General features: G+C 35.1%; 1 protein-coding gene across 2 annotated transcripts in view; it reads left to right on the forward strand.

Annotated features, from left to right (window-relative positions):
- Window positions 1–9,912, forward strand: part of LOC149069356 (uncharacterized) — a 43,022-nt gene extending 33,110 nt beyond the window's left edge. For both annotated transcript variants that reach the window (XM_089250176.1, XM_089250177.1), the window contains exons 14-16: window positions 1,934–2,029; window positions 2,676–2,744; window positions 7,666–9,912. In XM_089250176.1, coding sequence (XP_089106302.1) covers window positions 1,934–2,029; window positions 2,676–2,744; window positions 7,666–9,527 — 2,027 coding nt within the window. In that variant the 3' untranslated portion in view covers window positions 9,528–9,912. The remainder of the gene's footprint in view (window positions 1–1,933; window positions 2,030–2,675; window positions 2,745–7,665) is intronic.
- The last annotated feature ends 3,987 nt before the right edge of the window (window positions 9,913–13,899 follow it).

Raw genomic sequence — 13,899 nt, forward strand, 5'->3', positions numbered from 1 at the left:
TGATAGATATTGATTGTCATGATTGATTTTTTCTGCTTGACAAATGCTTGCAAGAGTGACAAGAATTGTTAGGAGTATTATGCTATTGTAATACACAGAGGCTATACAGGGTGATTAAAATTGTTTGCCCATTTGATTATCTCTGCAACGGGTGACTTCAGAAGTGTACTTTTAATGACAATAAGTTCTTAAATGACATGTGATTTCTTAAAATTTAACAATTTTTTGAGGGGCTGCATACAAGAAAAATGTTAAAAAACCTTTTTATACAGTCACTGTGTGCTAAAACTTCCAACCAGTAAAATGTAGAACTGGCTTGTGGAAAAGTCATTTGCAAAAAATATAAATATGGAATTTTTTGTAAATGATTTTTTAAAGCTGGTTCTATTTTCATTAAGTAGAAGTTTTAGCTCATGGGGATAGTATAAAAATTTGATTGTTTTGTATTTTTTATATATATGACTTGACAAAAAACATTGACTAGAGCTATAAAAAACTGTTGGATGGTAAAAATACTTATTTAACAAAAAAAAATTGTTAACTTTTTTTTTTCTTTCCTTTTTTGCCAATATATTCATATGCTGCAACCATGTCTGACAAGGAAAATATACTAATATTACTTGACTTCTTTCTTTTCTTTCAAACCAAGCACAACTCGGGTCTATTGCTATCTATGGGCAATTTACTACCTAGTGAGTTTGTGCTGGAAGTGTGTGTGTGTACCTAACAGTCTGAGTGCATACCTAGTGTTGTCTGATTTTTCAGTGCTGCCGTCTATATTTCAGAAGTGAAGTGTAATGATTGAATTACATTTGTACCTCTGTTGCGAGACTTTTTAAAGGAGAGATTGGCTCACATTTGTTCCTTGAAGTTAGAAACCACAAAAAATCAACTTCAGTTGTGCACCACTGTAGTGACAGTGGGGTTTGAACCTGGGACCTTGCAATGCGAGTCCGTCACTATGGCATGTGACCATTATAGCAGAGCTATTACTTGACTTTCTTTTCTTTCAAACCAAGCACAACTCATTTCTATCACCATCTATAGGTGATTTACTACTTTGTGAGTTATGCGGGAAGTGTGTGTGTGTACCTAACAGTCTGAGTGCGCATGTAGTGTTTGATTTTTCAGTGCTGCCATCTATATTTCAGAAGTGAGTGATGTGTTATGATTGAATTACATTTGTATGGTTTGTAGGTCTGTTGCTCTCTGTGGCGAGATTTTTAAGGGGAAGATCGGTTCCCAAACCAAACCAACTTCAGTTGGTTTACTATTACTTGATTGTACATGCACCTCATACACATTCCTTTGCAGAATTTCTAACGAATCGGTACATGCTGGAACGTGTTGTGTGTATGCATATGTGTGGCTGTGATGTGTTTATGTTATCAGAGTTATGTTTGTTTTGTTTTCTTTTGCTGTTGCTGCTGCCATCAGTCTTCCATTGGAAGTGAAGATGGTAAACGCTTGAATGTTCATGTTATGTAAGTATTGTGTTGGAGAGCTGTCTGTGGAAAAAAAACTTTTTCAAATGGAAGATGGTTCAAATTCGTGCCATGAAGCTTTAAAACTGCAGAAAATGAACTTCAGCCAATAACACAGTTTGTCCTTAATGGGGCAGGAAAATATACTGCAAACACACTACTTTATTAGTAGATTTGGGGGAAAAAATTATCATATTAAGTAAAAAAAATCACTCGTAATATAGAAATGAAAAGCTCTATTTTTCAACTTCAATTGGCTTTCTTAGACATTTATTTCTTTCTTCTTTGATATACCATTTTAAAACTGGTGAGTTACTCAGGATAGCTCAGGAGATAGCTTTCATTAGTGATTTAAAAGAAAAAATCATTTTTTTCTTAATTTTTAAATTATTTATTTTGATGCAATATTCATTATTGAACTTACATTGTTACAATTTATTTATATTAAGGCATATCAAATGTGAAGAGCAGGGAGAGTCTAGTCATGAGTGCATCAGATCTATCTGAATCGGATCCTTTTGGTGCAGCTCCATTCAGTTTGCCAGGTAAGCTGAATTTTGTCTATTTACTGCAGCAATATATTTGTATTTGAATATCCACCTGATTATGAAATAAATCATGATCTTTCATGAAAGAAAGTGTTAAAGCATGTTCACAACCAATTTTATTTTTGATTCAGTGATAGTTTTTGAGGATATTTCTTAGTCTAGGATTACACCATAAAAGTTTGGTAAAAGATGTTTTACAAAAATTGAAAAAACAACCAAGAATACGGAGTACAAAAACCTGGATACCCAAGCCGAGATCAAGATGTAGTTCAGAAAGAAAATTCACATTCCTCTGTGGGGAATCGAACCACCAATCTTTCACTGTCCGGGCGAGTGTTGTAATCATTGAACTACAGAGGACAGACATTTTCATTCCTTAGAGCATAGGTTTGTCTCTAAACAACCTAGAAGCCTATTGGTTGCACTCACTCAAGTGTAACCGATTCATGTGTAGGTTGAATTTTTCAAGTTTTATAAAAGAACTTTAATAAAACTTTCATGGTGTAACCCTGGCCTTAGTTATCATTTAATTCATTTTTTCAGAGAAAAATGTTTTGTAAAAATTTGTTTTATGTTTTGTATCTTTATTATTCAAACAGAATTCATTTTAGTTAATTATTTTTGTATTTCATTATTTTTTTAGGCTCACGAAAACATAGCAAAAGTTCTGGAGCTGTTTGCAGACCAAACCAACTCTCTTTACCTGTTTCTGGTAAGAATGATAACACGACTGCTTCATGTATTCATAAGGCAAGTCTGTCAGCGTCCTCGTCATGTAAATGTGATGTGTCTTTGGTGCTGCTTGCAATGTGTTAAATACTTGTAGCAGCTTTGTGTTGTATTGTAATGTACAGGGTGGGCAAAAAGTCCATAGAAACTAAAAATTCACAAAAACCAGAAAAATAACCGAAATAAAAAACAGTTTGCAGGATTTGCATTGTTAGGTCACAGGAATACATCCGGACCTGCTGCACTCTGCCGTTGCTGTATTTCGGACTCTCCTGAAATGTGTTATCCCCTGTGGTGGTAGTCATGTGGAACACATACTGCTGTAATAAATGGTTTTGAGGGATTCTGTTCGTTATTTGTGTATATTTTCTTTCACCTATCAGCGCCACCTATCGGCTGACTTTTTAGTTACTTTTTCCTTCAAAAAAAATCCTGTGACCTAGCGATGCTAACCCTGCAAACAGTTTTTTATTTCAGTTATTTTTCCGGTTTTTATGAATTTTTAAAGTTAGACTTTTTGCCCACCCTGTATTAGTCATTTTTAAAATTATGGCTTCTATTTATGAATTACCAAAACTAAAATAGAGTTATTAGTGCCTCTTTCTCAATCAACATATATACAAGTATATTAGAGTCATTCAAAGTAACAAACCCAACGCTATTGAATTTCATGGCTGTTCCTCTACAAAATTGATAAATTGTGTTTCATTTGCATCATCATCATTCATTGGTGTCCTAGAGGGAAAAGCTTAGACAATTTTGCCCATTACTTTGACACCAAGTAGAAGATCAGGAGTTGTAGTTCATGAAAATGTGAATTATCCTTCTGCTGAGATTCTCAAGTGTGTCTAGAATACTATTGGAAAAGAAAAGCATATAGTAACTGAAAACGTTTTCTTCTTGTCTCAGTTGTAAGTAAAGTCAAAGCCCTGATATTGGATCATCTGTTTGAGCAATATGAACCAAATAGCATATTAAAAAAAGTTCCTCTGCCTTATTATTTTTCAGTAAAGTTAAAAAATTTAATACTTGAAGAAATAAAAGACGTGAATTTTTAATACGATTTCTATTGTGCTTTAAAATTTAACAATTAATTAATCTACTTGGAAATCTGCATCAGCCTGTACAGCAAAAGTAAGCAAGTTATTTTCTGCTATCCATACTTGGATTCAACTAACACACTATGTTAATTAGTCAGAGTATAATATAAAATTTACAGTTTCAGTAAATAATATTTTGTTTAGATTTTCAATAATATTAGTTCACATTTTATTTAAAAAAAATCCATACCATTATTTCAATTCTTTTTTTGCCTGCTCTTTCAACATTTGTATTCAGGTTGGGGTAGGAAATTACACATAAATTATAAATTTTTATATGTATTTGTTCCATAATTTCTTTGTATATGTATGTTATGTATGCTTTGCTTGTGTAACTATGTGGTAGTATATGGATGCTTCGCTTGCATTGATAGGGTGGAGTTTGAGCCATATGATTACTTAGAGTAAGCTTACCAATGTTCAAAATTTAAAAGATGTTTGGTAGTTTTATCAGAGCAATATGCTGAGAGACTAAGTTTGTTTCCTATGATTTTCCAACGTCACAAGAAATATTAATACTATTTTGTTTTTAAAGCATGCTTTCTATATCAAAACATACAAAAAATATGCTCATAAATATATGTAGACTAATGAAAATACATATCAATGAGAAAACATAACTTTCTTTCTTATTCAAACGTCATGAAAGTGTCCATTGCTATTAATAAATTTGCACTTCAAAAGTGTTACTATTTTATGAGATACACTATGAAGAAAATTCTTGATAAATTCCCAATTCTAGTGCATTATGTCAAATACAGGTGAATATTTTAAATAGAGGACATCTATTTAAATAGAAAATTTGATAACTTTCTTGTGCAATAATATATCTTTGCTTCATAGCCATTGTTCAATGAATCTGAGTTTTTTCAGGCTAAGGGGGGACATGGTGAGTTTGAATATTTATATATATTAATATCGACTCTCAACATTTCTTTAACAAAAGCTGTATCAACATCAGAATATATTAGATGAAACTGACTACTATTAGGCCCTCTACTTAAGTGTACATGTACCTCATACACATTCCTCTGCAGAATTTTTAATGAATTGGTAGGCCTATATGTCAGAATGTGTGTTCTGAGTGTATGTATGGCCCTGATGCATTCTCATATTGCCAGAATTGTGTGTGCTTGTTTCTTGTGCTAGTGCTGCTATCCGTCTTCCATATTTTGAAGTAAGGATGGTAAATGTATGAATTTTCATGTTATAAAAGTAGGTGTATTGTAGGTCTGCCTGCTTTCTGCAGAAAGACTTTTAAACAGGAGACCGGAGATAGAACTGACTGCAATGAACAAAATAAAACAGTTTTAATTTTATTCTGCTTATTGCAGGCAGTTTCATATGAAACAGTATATCTGATGATAACAGGCATGATAATGAAAGCTGGGAGGGAGGCATGATGATGGCAATTCATATACAGTAAAATCTCCTCTAATAGCCACCTCCGAAAAACGGTAATCTCCAAACAACTGCCACATTTTGTTGAAACTGGACGTGTTCTATAGACTTAACATTACAGGTATTCTCTGAACAATGATTTCCAAACAACAGCCACTTTTCACTTGAAGTAAAAAAACATATATTGTTATGAGAAAAATAATTTTTAAGTTGATTTTCAATGGAGTTTTTTCCCTCCGAACTGTATGGGGGGGGGGGTGTTTATTCATGTTTTTTTTCCCTGGGTACAAATGCTACATGGGTTTATGAAAGCAGTGAAGAGGGAAAAGGAGCCACATAAGTGCTCTTTAAATGCACTGCAAGTCACTTAAGTGAACTGTAAATGTGCTGCAGGTCACTGATGCGATCTGAGAATGTGCCCCTTGGTTCATTCTTACAAAATTAGGTTTGAGATTGTAGGCCGCATCAGATGACTCCAATTGTGACATTTGGCCCACATATCATGGGTTGAGCATGTGTGGTCTAGTTGATCGTGGGTGGAAGTAACTATTTAGGGATTGCTGGTACACTGTCATGAACTGTGTCGGTTTTTCTTGCCAATTTGTTTCGGTTGTGTTTTATTTCAGCACTGCAAGCCTAAACTTTAGGCTGCCAAAATAGCACTGTAAATCAATTTACTGGGCTGCAACTAGATGCTTGTGAAGTCGGGCAAGCACACATTTTGGCGCCCCCTTGTAATGTTGAAGGGGAGTTTAAAGGCTGAAATTTGTGCTCCCTCTCGTCCTTTGCCTGGAGCACCAGAACTGCCTGATCCCCTCTAGTTGCAGCAGTGTCGATTAATCAATTATTATGATATTATACTATCAATATAATCATGCATTCAAATGTAATCTATAAATTGTCGTAATTCTATATAATTGTCATAATCAATTACAGAACGGATTATCATTTTAAATGTTATATAGATCGAAATTTTTTTTTCAGAAATGGCCATTCCCACAATAACGACCACATTTTTACGGTCCCATTAGTGGCTGTTGTTGGGGGATTTTACTGTATATTAGATCAGTTAGCTTCATCATTGATGCTGAGGCATTTCCCCCACCTCCGTATATCTACCCATGTGTCGATTGCTGTTGTGGAAATGTTGTGAGAACTCACAATGACTCTTCCCCCTAGCCTGAGAGAAATCTGATTCATGTCTTTGCTTTGTTTTTGTTTCCTTATTAAAGATAAAAAATTAAAATAGATTAGTTCTGTGTGGATAACCTTTTCCCAAAGCCATGCAAAAATCAGGTTTGAAAATTTTTTGCCCCTCCCTAACATACAGGGCATTCACAAACTGTTTAGAAAAAATTGGAGGATTGATAGTACAGAAAAGTGTAAAGTAAATTGTCCTTGTTGAGATTTCAACAGTAAAAAAAAGCATAATACAAATACAACGCCACAACAGGCAAAATGCTTAACAAGGTGGCTGAGAAAATAATGAAATCATATGCTGCACAATCCCATGCAGATCAGCAAAATACTCAAAGGAGATGATCAGTGACTTCCACGTTCGTCATTGCATAGTTCACATCTGTGAATGAGACTACTATTACTATATGAATGGGACTGGAACATCCTCTTATGAATTCCTGGTGTTGTATTGATGTTGTCTGTTGCAACAAGGATTCTTGTTACAAGATCTTCTGCAGAGTTTATAGGGGTGTCTTGTACACCAATGCTTTTATTTGCCCCCTCAATAATGTTCTGGAGAAATGCTGCTTCTGTGGCAGAATATATAAATGGCATCAGAAGTGAGGACTTGTGTTTGTTGGATGTGTTTCTGTTTCACTTTTGCACGCACTGAGTGGATTGCAACCATAGTAATCTTGCTTGGTACTATCACCCCCCTTCAATTTTTTCTAAACAGTTTACAAACACCTTGTACAAATTGTTTGTTTTACTACTTTTCTCAACATGGTGCTCCGCGGAGCCCTTGGGGCTCCATGCATAATTCCAGGGACTCCACAGCCACTCGAGGAATATAAAAAAACCAGCAAATTTGAAAAAAAAAAAATTTCGAATAATAAAATTAAATCAGTAACTTTGATGAGTAAATAAAAAACCATAGAAATTATATACCAAAAGGGCTCTGCGAGTCAAAAAGAGTTGAGAATCGGTGGTTTAGGGTGTCTAGACATCTCGCATACTCGGGATTGGCCTATATTTTTAAGAAATCTCCCAGTGTCCAAAAAATTTTCATTTCAAAACAATTTTTTGGGGCCTTTTTAATTGGCTTTTAAATTGTTGATATGATATAGATATGAGTAAATGAATATTATTGAATATTGTTCTAAAGTCTTGTATTTAACCTTGTTTTCTATTAAATTTTGTACATATACTCTGTGATCATTTCAGGATTATCACCACATGATATAACGAGCTATGCTCCTCTTTATCCTGACGAAAGTGACATTGAACTGAAAATAAGGCAGAGGCATAGCAGCGAAAATTCAAGTGCCTCATATGAAGGGAGTGCACATAGTAGCCGATCGGGGGGGAAAGAAATTTTCACTTCTTCATTCACTAGAACACCGGCAGAGGACCGCTCAAAATATGAAAAATTATTAAATGATGAAATTCATGTAAAGCTATTAACTTCTGAGTGTAACAACATCAGCAGCATTTCTCCTAATATTCCTATCCCTGGGAATAGCTTTTCCAGTCACTCAACTGACTATCAAGATGTTCAGGGTGACAGTGATTCCATTGGTTCTGCTAGTGATCTGCGCGAAAGGGTTAATTCAGTTGATTCAAGTGGCGATGAAGAAGGTACATCTGGTGCTTCGGATTCATTGAATGCTGATAAGAAGGAACAGCAAGTAGATAGTGTTAAAATGAATATGACATTTGAAGAGGTTAAAGTAGAAAAAGTCAAGCCTTCACAGAATTTGAAGGGAGTGCTACAGGATGTACTGATAGGCCATTCTGAAGGTGGTAAACCACTTCTAGATGATGACGATGATGATGAGTCTCCTGAAAGGGGTGTGAAACAAAGTCTGCTGTCTGGAAAGAGACACAGTAGTTCATCTATGATTCTTCCTACAACTTCTGTTGAAAGCCCAAATGTGTCCTCTCCATCTCCTACTTGTAGTGATCAAAAGCTTGACATATTCAGTGCTGCTCCATTCAGGCGATTAGGAGCTCCTACAAATGCAGCTAAGACTCCACTTCTCTCATCAAAAGAAGAGAGAGAAGATGTGTTTGCTCAAGCCCCTTTCAGGAAACCTCAGCTGAAGACATCCTTTGAATCCACCCCTAGACCGACTCCCAAAAAAAGTATCATTTTTGATCAGAAAGCAGAAATAATATCAGGTTCAATAAAAACTCCTTGTCCTCTTGAGGGTTTGGCTGAGAAGCCAATACACAGAGGGTCAGTTCCGTCTATGAAATATATTCCTCCTCCTGGGTCGCATGGGAGTTCACAGGTTTCTTCACTACCATCTGCACCCACAGATCTGTTTGGTTCTGCTCCATTTTCTGCATTGGCTCACGTAAGCTCTTCTGCATCTCTCCCAGTATTGGGGTCTTGTCAAGACATTAGCAGCAAAACTGGTCAGTCTACACAACCATCCAGTGCAGTATTACCCGTTGAAAATCTGGCTACTGGTGCTCTTCCCAGCAAGATCTCTCCATCTGTCTCCCTTCCTTTGTCTGGGTGTAGTATGACTCAGAGCAAATCGGATCAAGATATATTTGGTGCTGTACCATTCGTTGCTGTAGCCCCTGTTCTTACTAATCCAAAGAGGTTGCTACCTCCAGCAATAGCAATGAAACCCCTGGTAAACAATAAAGTCAGTCTTACCGTTTCTATCGCTGAATCTGTTCCTAGCACTTCAACAATTGCGCCAGTCATAGATAATGGGAATCTGTCGAGAGATTCATCTTGCTCTTTCAGTTCTGAGTCATGCGATGAAGCTAAACTAACTTCAAAAGACCAAGATAAATCACGTTATAAGGAACTGATTGACGAAGATACTATATCACACGATGAAAATGTCAATGTAGTTTCATCTCGTCACTATATGCAGTTGAAACCGAGTAAGAAATCCAGAAAGAAAAAAGATGGTCATGAGAAAACGCCCACCAATGCATTTGCTAATATGAGCTTTGAAGGTAACGATATGAGCGATGAAGAGAGTCAAATAACTCATTCCTTTATAAGTGACAGTAGCATTAAGAGAACTTCCAATTCATTTCGAGTTACAAGAATTAATTGAAAATTTATATCTATCTGTCTATCTTCAAATTTCATAATGGAAATGTCATTATGATAATGGTGTAGTGTATGTAATTAGTAAAATAGAATTTCTATCTCAATTTTAGAGAGAAAAAAAAATAGAAACGTATATATATATATATATGTGTTGTTGATGTCGTGCGTAAATGGGTACGAGAAATACTCATGATCTTTTTTCCAAATTTTTATGTTTTGATGGTCAAAAGCATGAGTTTTTTTAACTGTCGATATCTTTAAAGCTGTTGCAAAAATTTATCCAAAGTTGCATGCTGCGCGTATATATATATATAAGTACAGTATACACATATTAATGGTAGACAACGAACTAAAGTGTGGGAAAACTTCAATAAAAATATTCTTGCATTAAACTTGTTTTTTTTTATTATGCTTATTTCTTGAATTGTCAACATCTTTGTCGCCATGCGATGATTTGCTGAAAGCGTCCAATTATCTATGACATCTGACTTGAGCTTTAAAAATTGACTCAACCCTTTTACTACTAACAGGACATTTAAGTCCCACTAAGATCTCAAAAATTACTACTGGAACACAAAAAGTGTTCAGAAAATAATTGCAATATATCCCAGTCATAGAACCAGATCAGTTTGTTTTATCTTTTGTTATTCAGATGGCGCTGCAGTTACCTCGGTCAAAACCATATATGTATACCGTCCCCCACTTGTATAATGTCATTGATTATGACTGAGACATGATGTGTCCAATCACACTATGAATGGGACATGTGCCCCAGCCTATTCTTTGATTACTAACGGGACATATATGTCCCACGAAGATTTAAAAAATTACTACTGGGGCAAAAATTATTCGGAAACTAATTGTAATACACGGTAAAACCCCTATTAATGAACACCCCGCAAATACGGTCACGTCTCTTTTATGGCCAAATAATAATTTCCCCATGTTTAATAAAAGTATGCATTTCAAACCCCTGATTAACGGTCACTCCTCTTTCATGGACAAATTTTTTTTGTCCCACCAGTATCCGCAAAAGAGATGTTTTACCATATATCCCAGTTGTAGAGCCAGACCAGTTACTCATGCATTATTTTTAGTTATTCAGTGGCACTGTAGTTACCAAGCTCAGGGTTGGTAAAAAAACCAAAAACTAGGATTTTTTTGGTTTGAACAGGTTGTTTTTTGGTTTTAATACTATTTACATTAAAAAAATAAAATTTCTGGACAATCATTAAAACTTCTAATAATAAATTAAAATAAAATGTCTATTCTAATTAACACAATTTACCATATTAATAATCTATAAATATTTCTTAAATTTTAACAAACTTTAGCAATTTAATTATTTTATAGCTTAACTCTAGAAATTTTGTATTGGAGAATTCTTAATGTTGTTATTAATCCTATAATAAAGATGCTTTTTCTAGTTATTTTCAATACTCTTAATTAGGACACTATTTTGCAAAAACTATGATTAAAACTAGGCAAATACAATGTGCTTAATGAAGTTTCTTGTCGATGGGGCCAGATATCTCACGAAGATAGGTGCTCCCAAGTAGGATCCTTATATACTATGCCAGACAGGATTAAGCGTGTTGATTTCTTAAGAACAGATTAAAGCACTCACAGAAGAATGGGTGACACAGTGGTAACAAATAACAGGTTTATTGCAACAATTAACAGTTAAACATGATTACTTTAGAATTTAAGATATGTTACACACAGCACTAAGGGCTGCAAGCAGACTGAATATAAATTTACATTGAAATTATCAGTTGTAGCAAGCAAGCGAGCGAGCGAAGCAGTCGACGTAACATGGCTCAGTCCTTTTATACACAACACACATTTCACAATCTGAGGATATGGAAATGACAGGATCCGTTAAACACAACCGTACATCGGTTGTGACGTAGGTTGGCAGTGACTCCTTGTACGTCACTACAAGCAGAACATTCCCTAAAGCTGTGATGTAGGTTAGTGGTGACAGAAGTTAGCATACCGCCACAGATACACATACAGTGTGATTATAACTGAAGTTCCAATTTGAAAACAATGTAAAATAAAAACCCACTGGTCAGAATGACTTGAAAATTTGTATGAATATTCCTGAACCAATGAAATTTTGTATGGTGAAGGGGGATAATATTTAAAAATGTGAAATTGACAATGTGTTGTATTCATCCAGCATATGGGAAATTTGCTCACAGAATGGAAACGATAGCCAGTCAAGGCAAAATGATAATGCAGTTAGCATGACACAATTTCATAATTCATGGAAACATCACGAAAATGAAGTCATTTAAGCAAACAACTACAACTTGTGCAAGAAATGTTAAATAAGTTGTCCACCGTGTTCTGGCTGTGAAGTGGAAGTGCAAAAATGCTTGTTCAGCAACAGACCAGAGTATGGCTTGATAATGATGTGGATGTGCTTTCAATTCACCAAAGTTTGCAATCTGACCACTTCGCATAACATTTTGGGGTATCTCCAAGGCCAAAAGTTGTAAGGGCCATAGTAGCATTAACGTAGCGGCCAGGTGTTGTGCCATTTTGTTGTTATAAAAATAGTTCTTCAGCAGCTGCTTCGCTGGTGTTGCAATGTGCATCCTTATAAAAGTTGTGCTATCAACCAGGGCTGGACAAATTGAAAAAAAATTTAGGCGCTAGCCAGATTTGTTAGGAGTGAAGCATAGTTTTCCTCAAGAAAAACAGTTCTGAATAATTTTTTTTTACTTTTCCAGGACTTCATGACCCATTCCCATGTTGGACGACACATTACTATGAAATAAAAAAAAAATTGTGTCATACTTTCACTTCATTTCCGCAATGATGCATATAAAATTTTAGGAGCCAAAAATAATTTTCTAGTCATTATGGTGGCTACGGATTCGCCTAGCCCAGCTATCCACACATCGATGCTGTTGAAGTGCTGATGTGGTTGCAAAAAATAGATTATACCACTGGTCAATCATCTACTTGTACATTTTAAAGGGTTTTTTTTCTTTTGCCAAAGAAAATTCCATTGCTTCATGAGTATCCATGCAAATTTTCAAGCCATTCTGACCAGTGGTTCTTCTTGTATAGTGTTTTAGTATCAGAACTTTAATTATAATCACCCTGTATATAGCTGATTATTTTTCATAAATTACTTACTATTGTACAGTAGAACCTTGATTAACTGGAGGTAATGCTGAAAAAATATATTTTTTCAAATTCAATATTATGCCTTGTGGTGATATACAGTAGCAAATGTGCTACTTATGGAAAGAAAATGAAAAGGTCTGTGAGGTAAAATGTAACTACTAGTACACTGGTCTTTGTCCTTTAGGGACAGCTGCCCTTAGCCTGACAATGAACACTACTGTTGCTTCTTTGTGAGGGCGGGGGGAAGCCTGAGATAATACACCACCATTACATATAAGTGATGCAATCCTCATTCATGAATTTGCTTAAGATAGAGCATCAGAATATAGCCCTAAGTTAGATAATGCGGTAAGAATGAGAATTTTGGTACTAATTATGACTTTAAGCAACTATAAGGTATTTGATATGAGAGAATTTATATTCCGTCTTTGATTTTTTTTAAAAAACACTATCTCTTACACCATTTAAAGAATGTTCCTCAAGAATATAGAAAATGTAAGAATTAAACATTTTGGCTAATGAACCAATATATTTTCCAAAAGGGAAAAAAATTATATTTTGGCCAATTATGCGATTTTTTGAAGAAAAAAAAAACCATGTTTAAACCAAACAACCCTGAAGCTCAAAACTATGTAAAAACTGTCCCCCTCATATGTATAACGCCATCGACTACTACTGGAATATGTGTCCTAGCCTTGGCTTGAATTCCACTTGGTGAAAAAATATCTAACGGTCAGCAAACCAGTTTCAAGTCCCTTGCATTGATTTGAAATTTTGATTGATTCAAGGAGACAAAAACACTACAGAAGTCATTCATTAAATCAACTTTAGGTTGTAGATTCTAATCTTCAGTATAGAAATTGATTATCCGAAACAATTGGGGTGGTTCGGATAACCGATCATCCACAGAAAAAAATTGTACCAGTGCCATAGGAGCAATATGAAACAGTGATATTAAACACAAAACTATACATTTTGTACCACACGTCTTACAAATAACAGAACTTACTAGCCTAGTTTGAAAAGTTCAAAATGCCCACTGAAGCAGGCCTACGTTTAGGAAAGTGCAAAATTTTATTTTGCTTCAGTGCCGACTCGTTCTTTTTGTCGCTAAATCTCGCAAACGTTTTACATAGACAGCAATTGTACAGCATCACATTCTTGTTTTTTTAACCACTTTATAGCCCTCTTAAGCAGACCCGTAGCCAGAAATTTCGTTTGGAGGGGGACCA

This window comes from Pholcus phalangioides, unplaced genomic scaffold (assembly GCF_987345545.1).
Source record: "Pholcus phalangioides strain wild (caught in Gottingen) unplaced genomic scaffold, Ppha-v1.0 ptg000022l_1, whole genome shotgun sequence".
NCBI classification, from domain to species: domain Eukaryota; kingdom Metazoa; phylum Arthropoda; class Arachnida; order Araneae; family Pholcidae; genus Pholcus; species Pholcus phalangioides.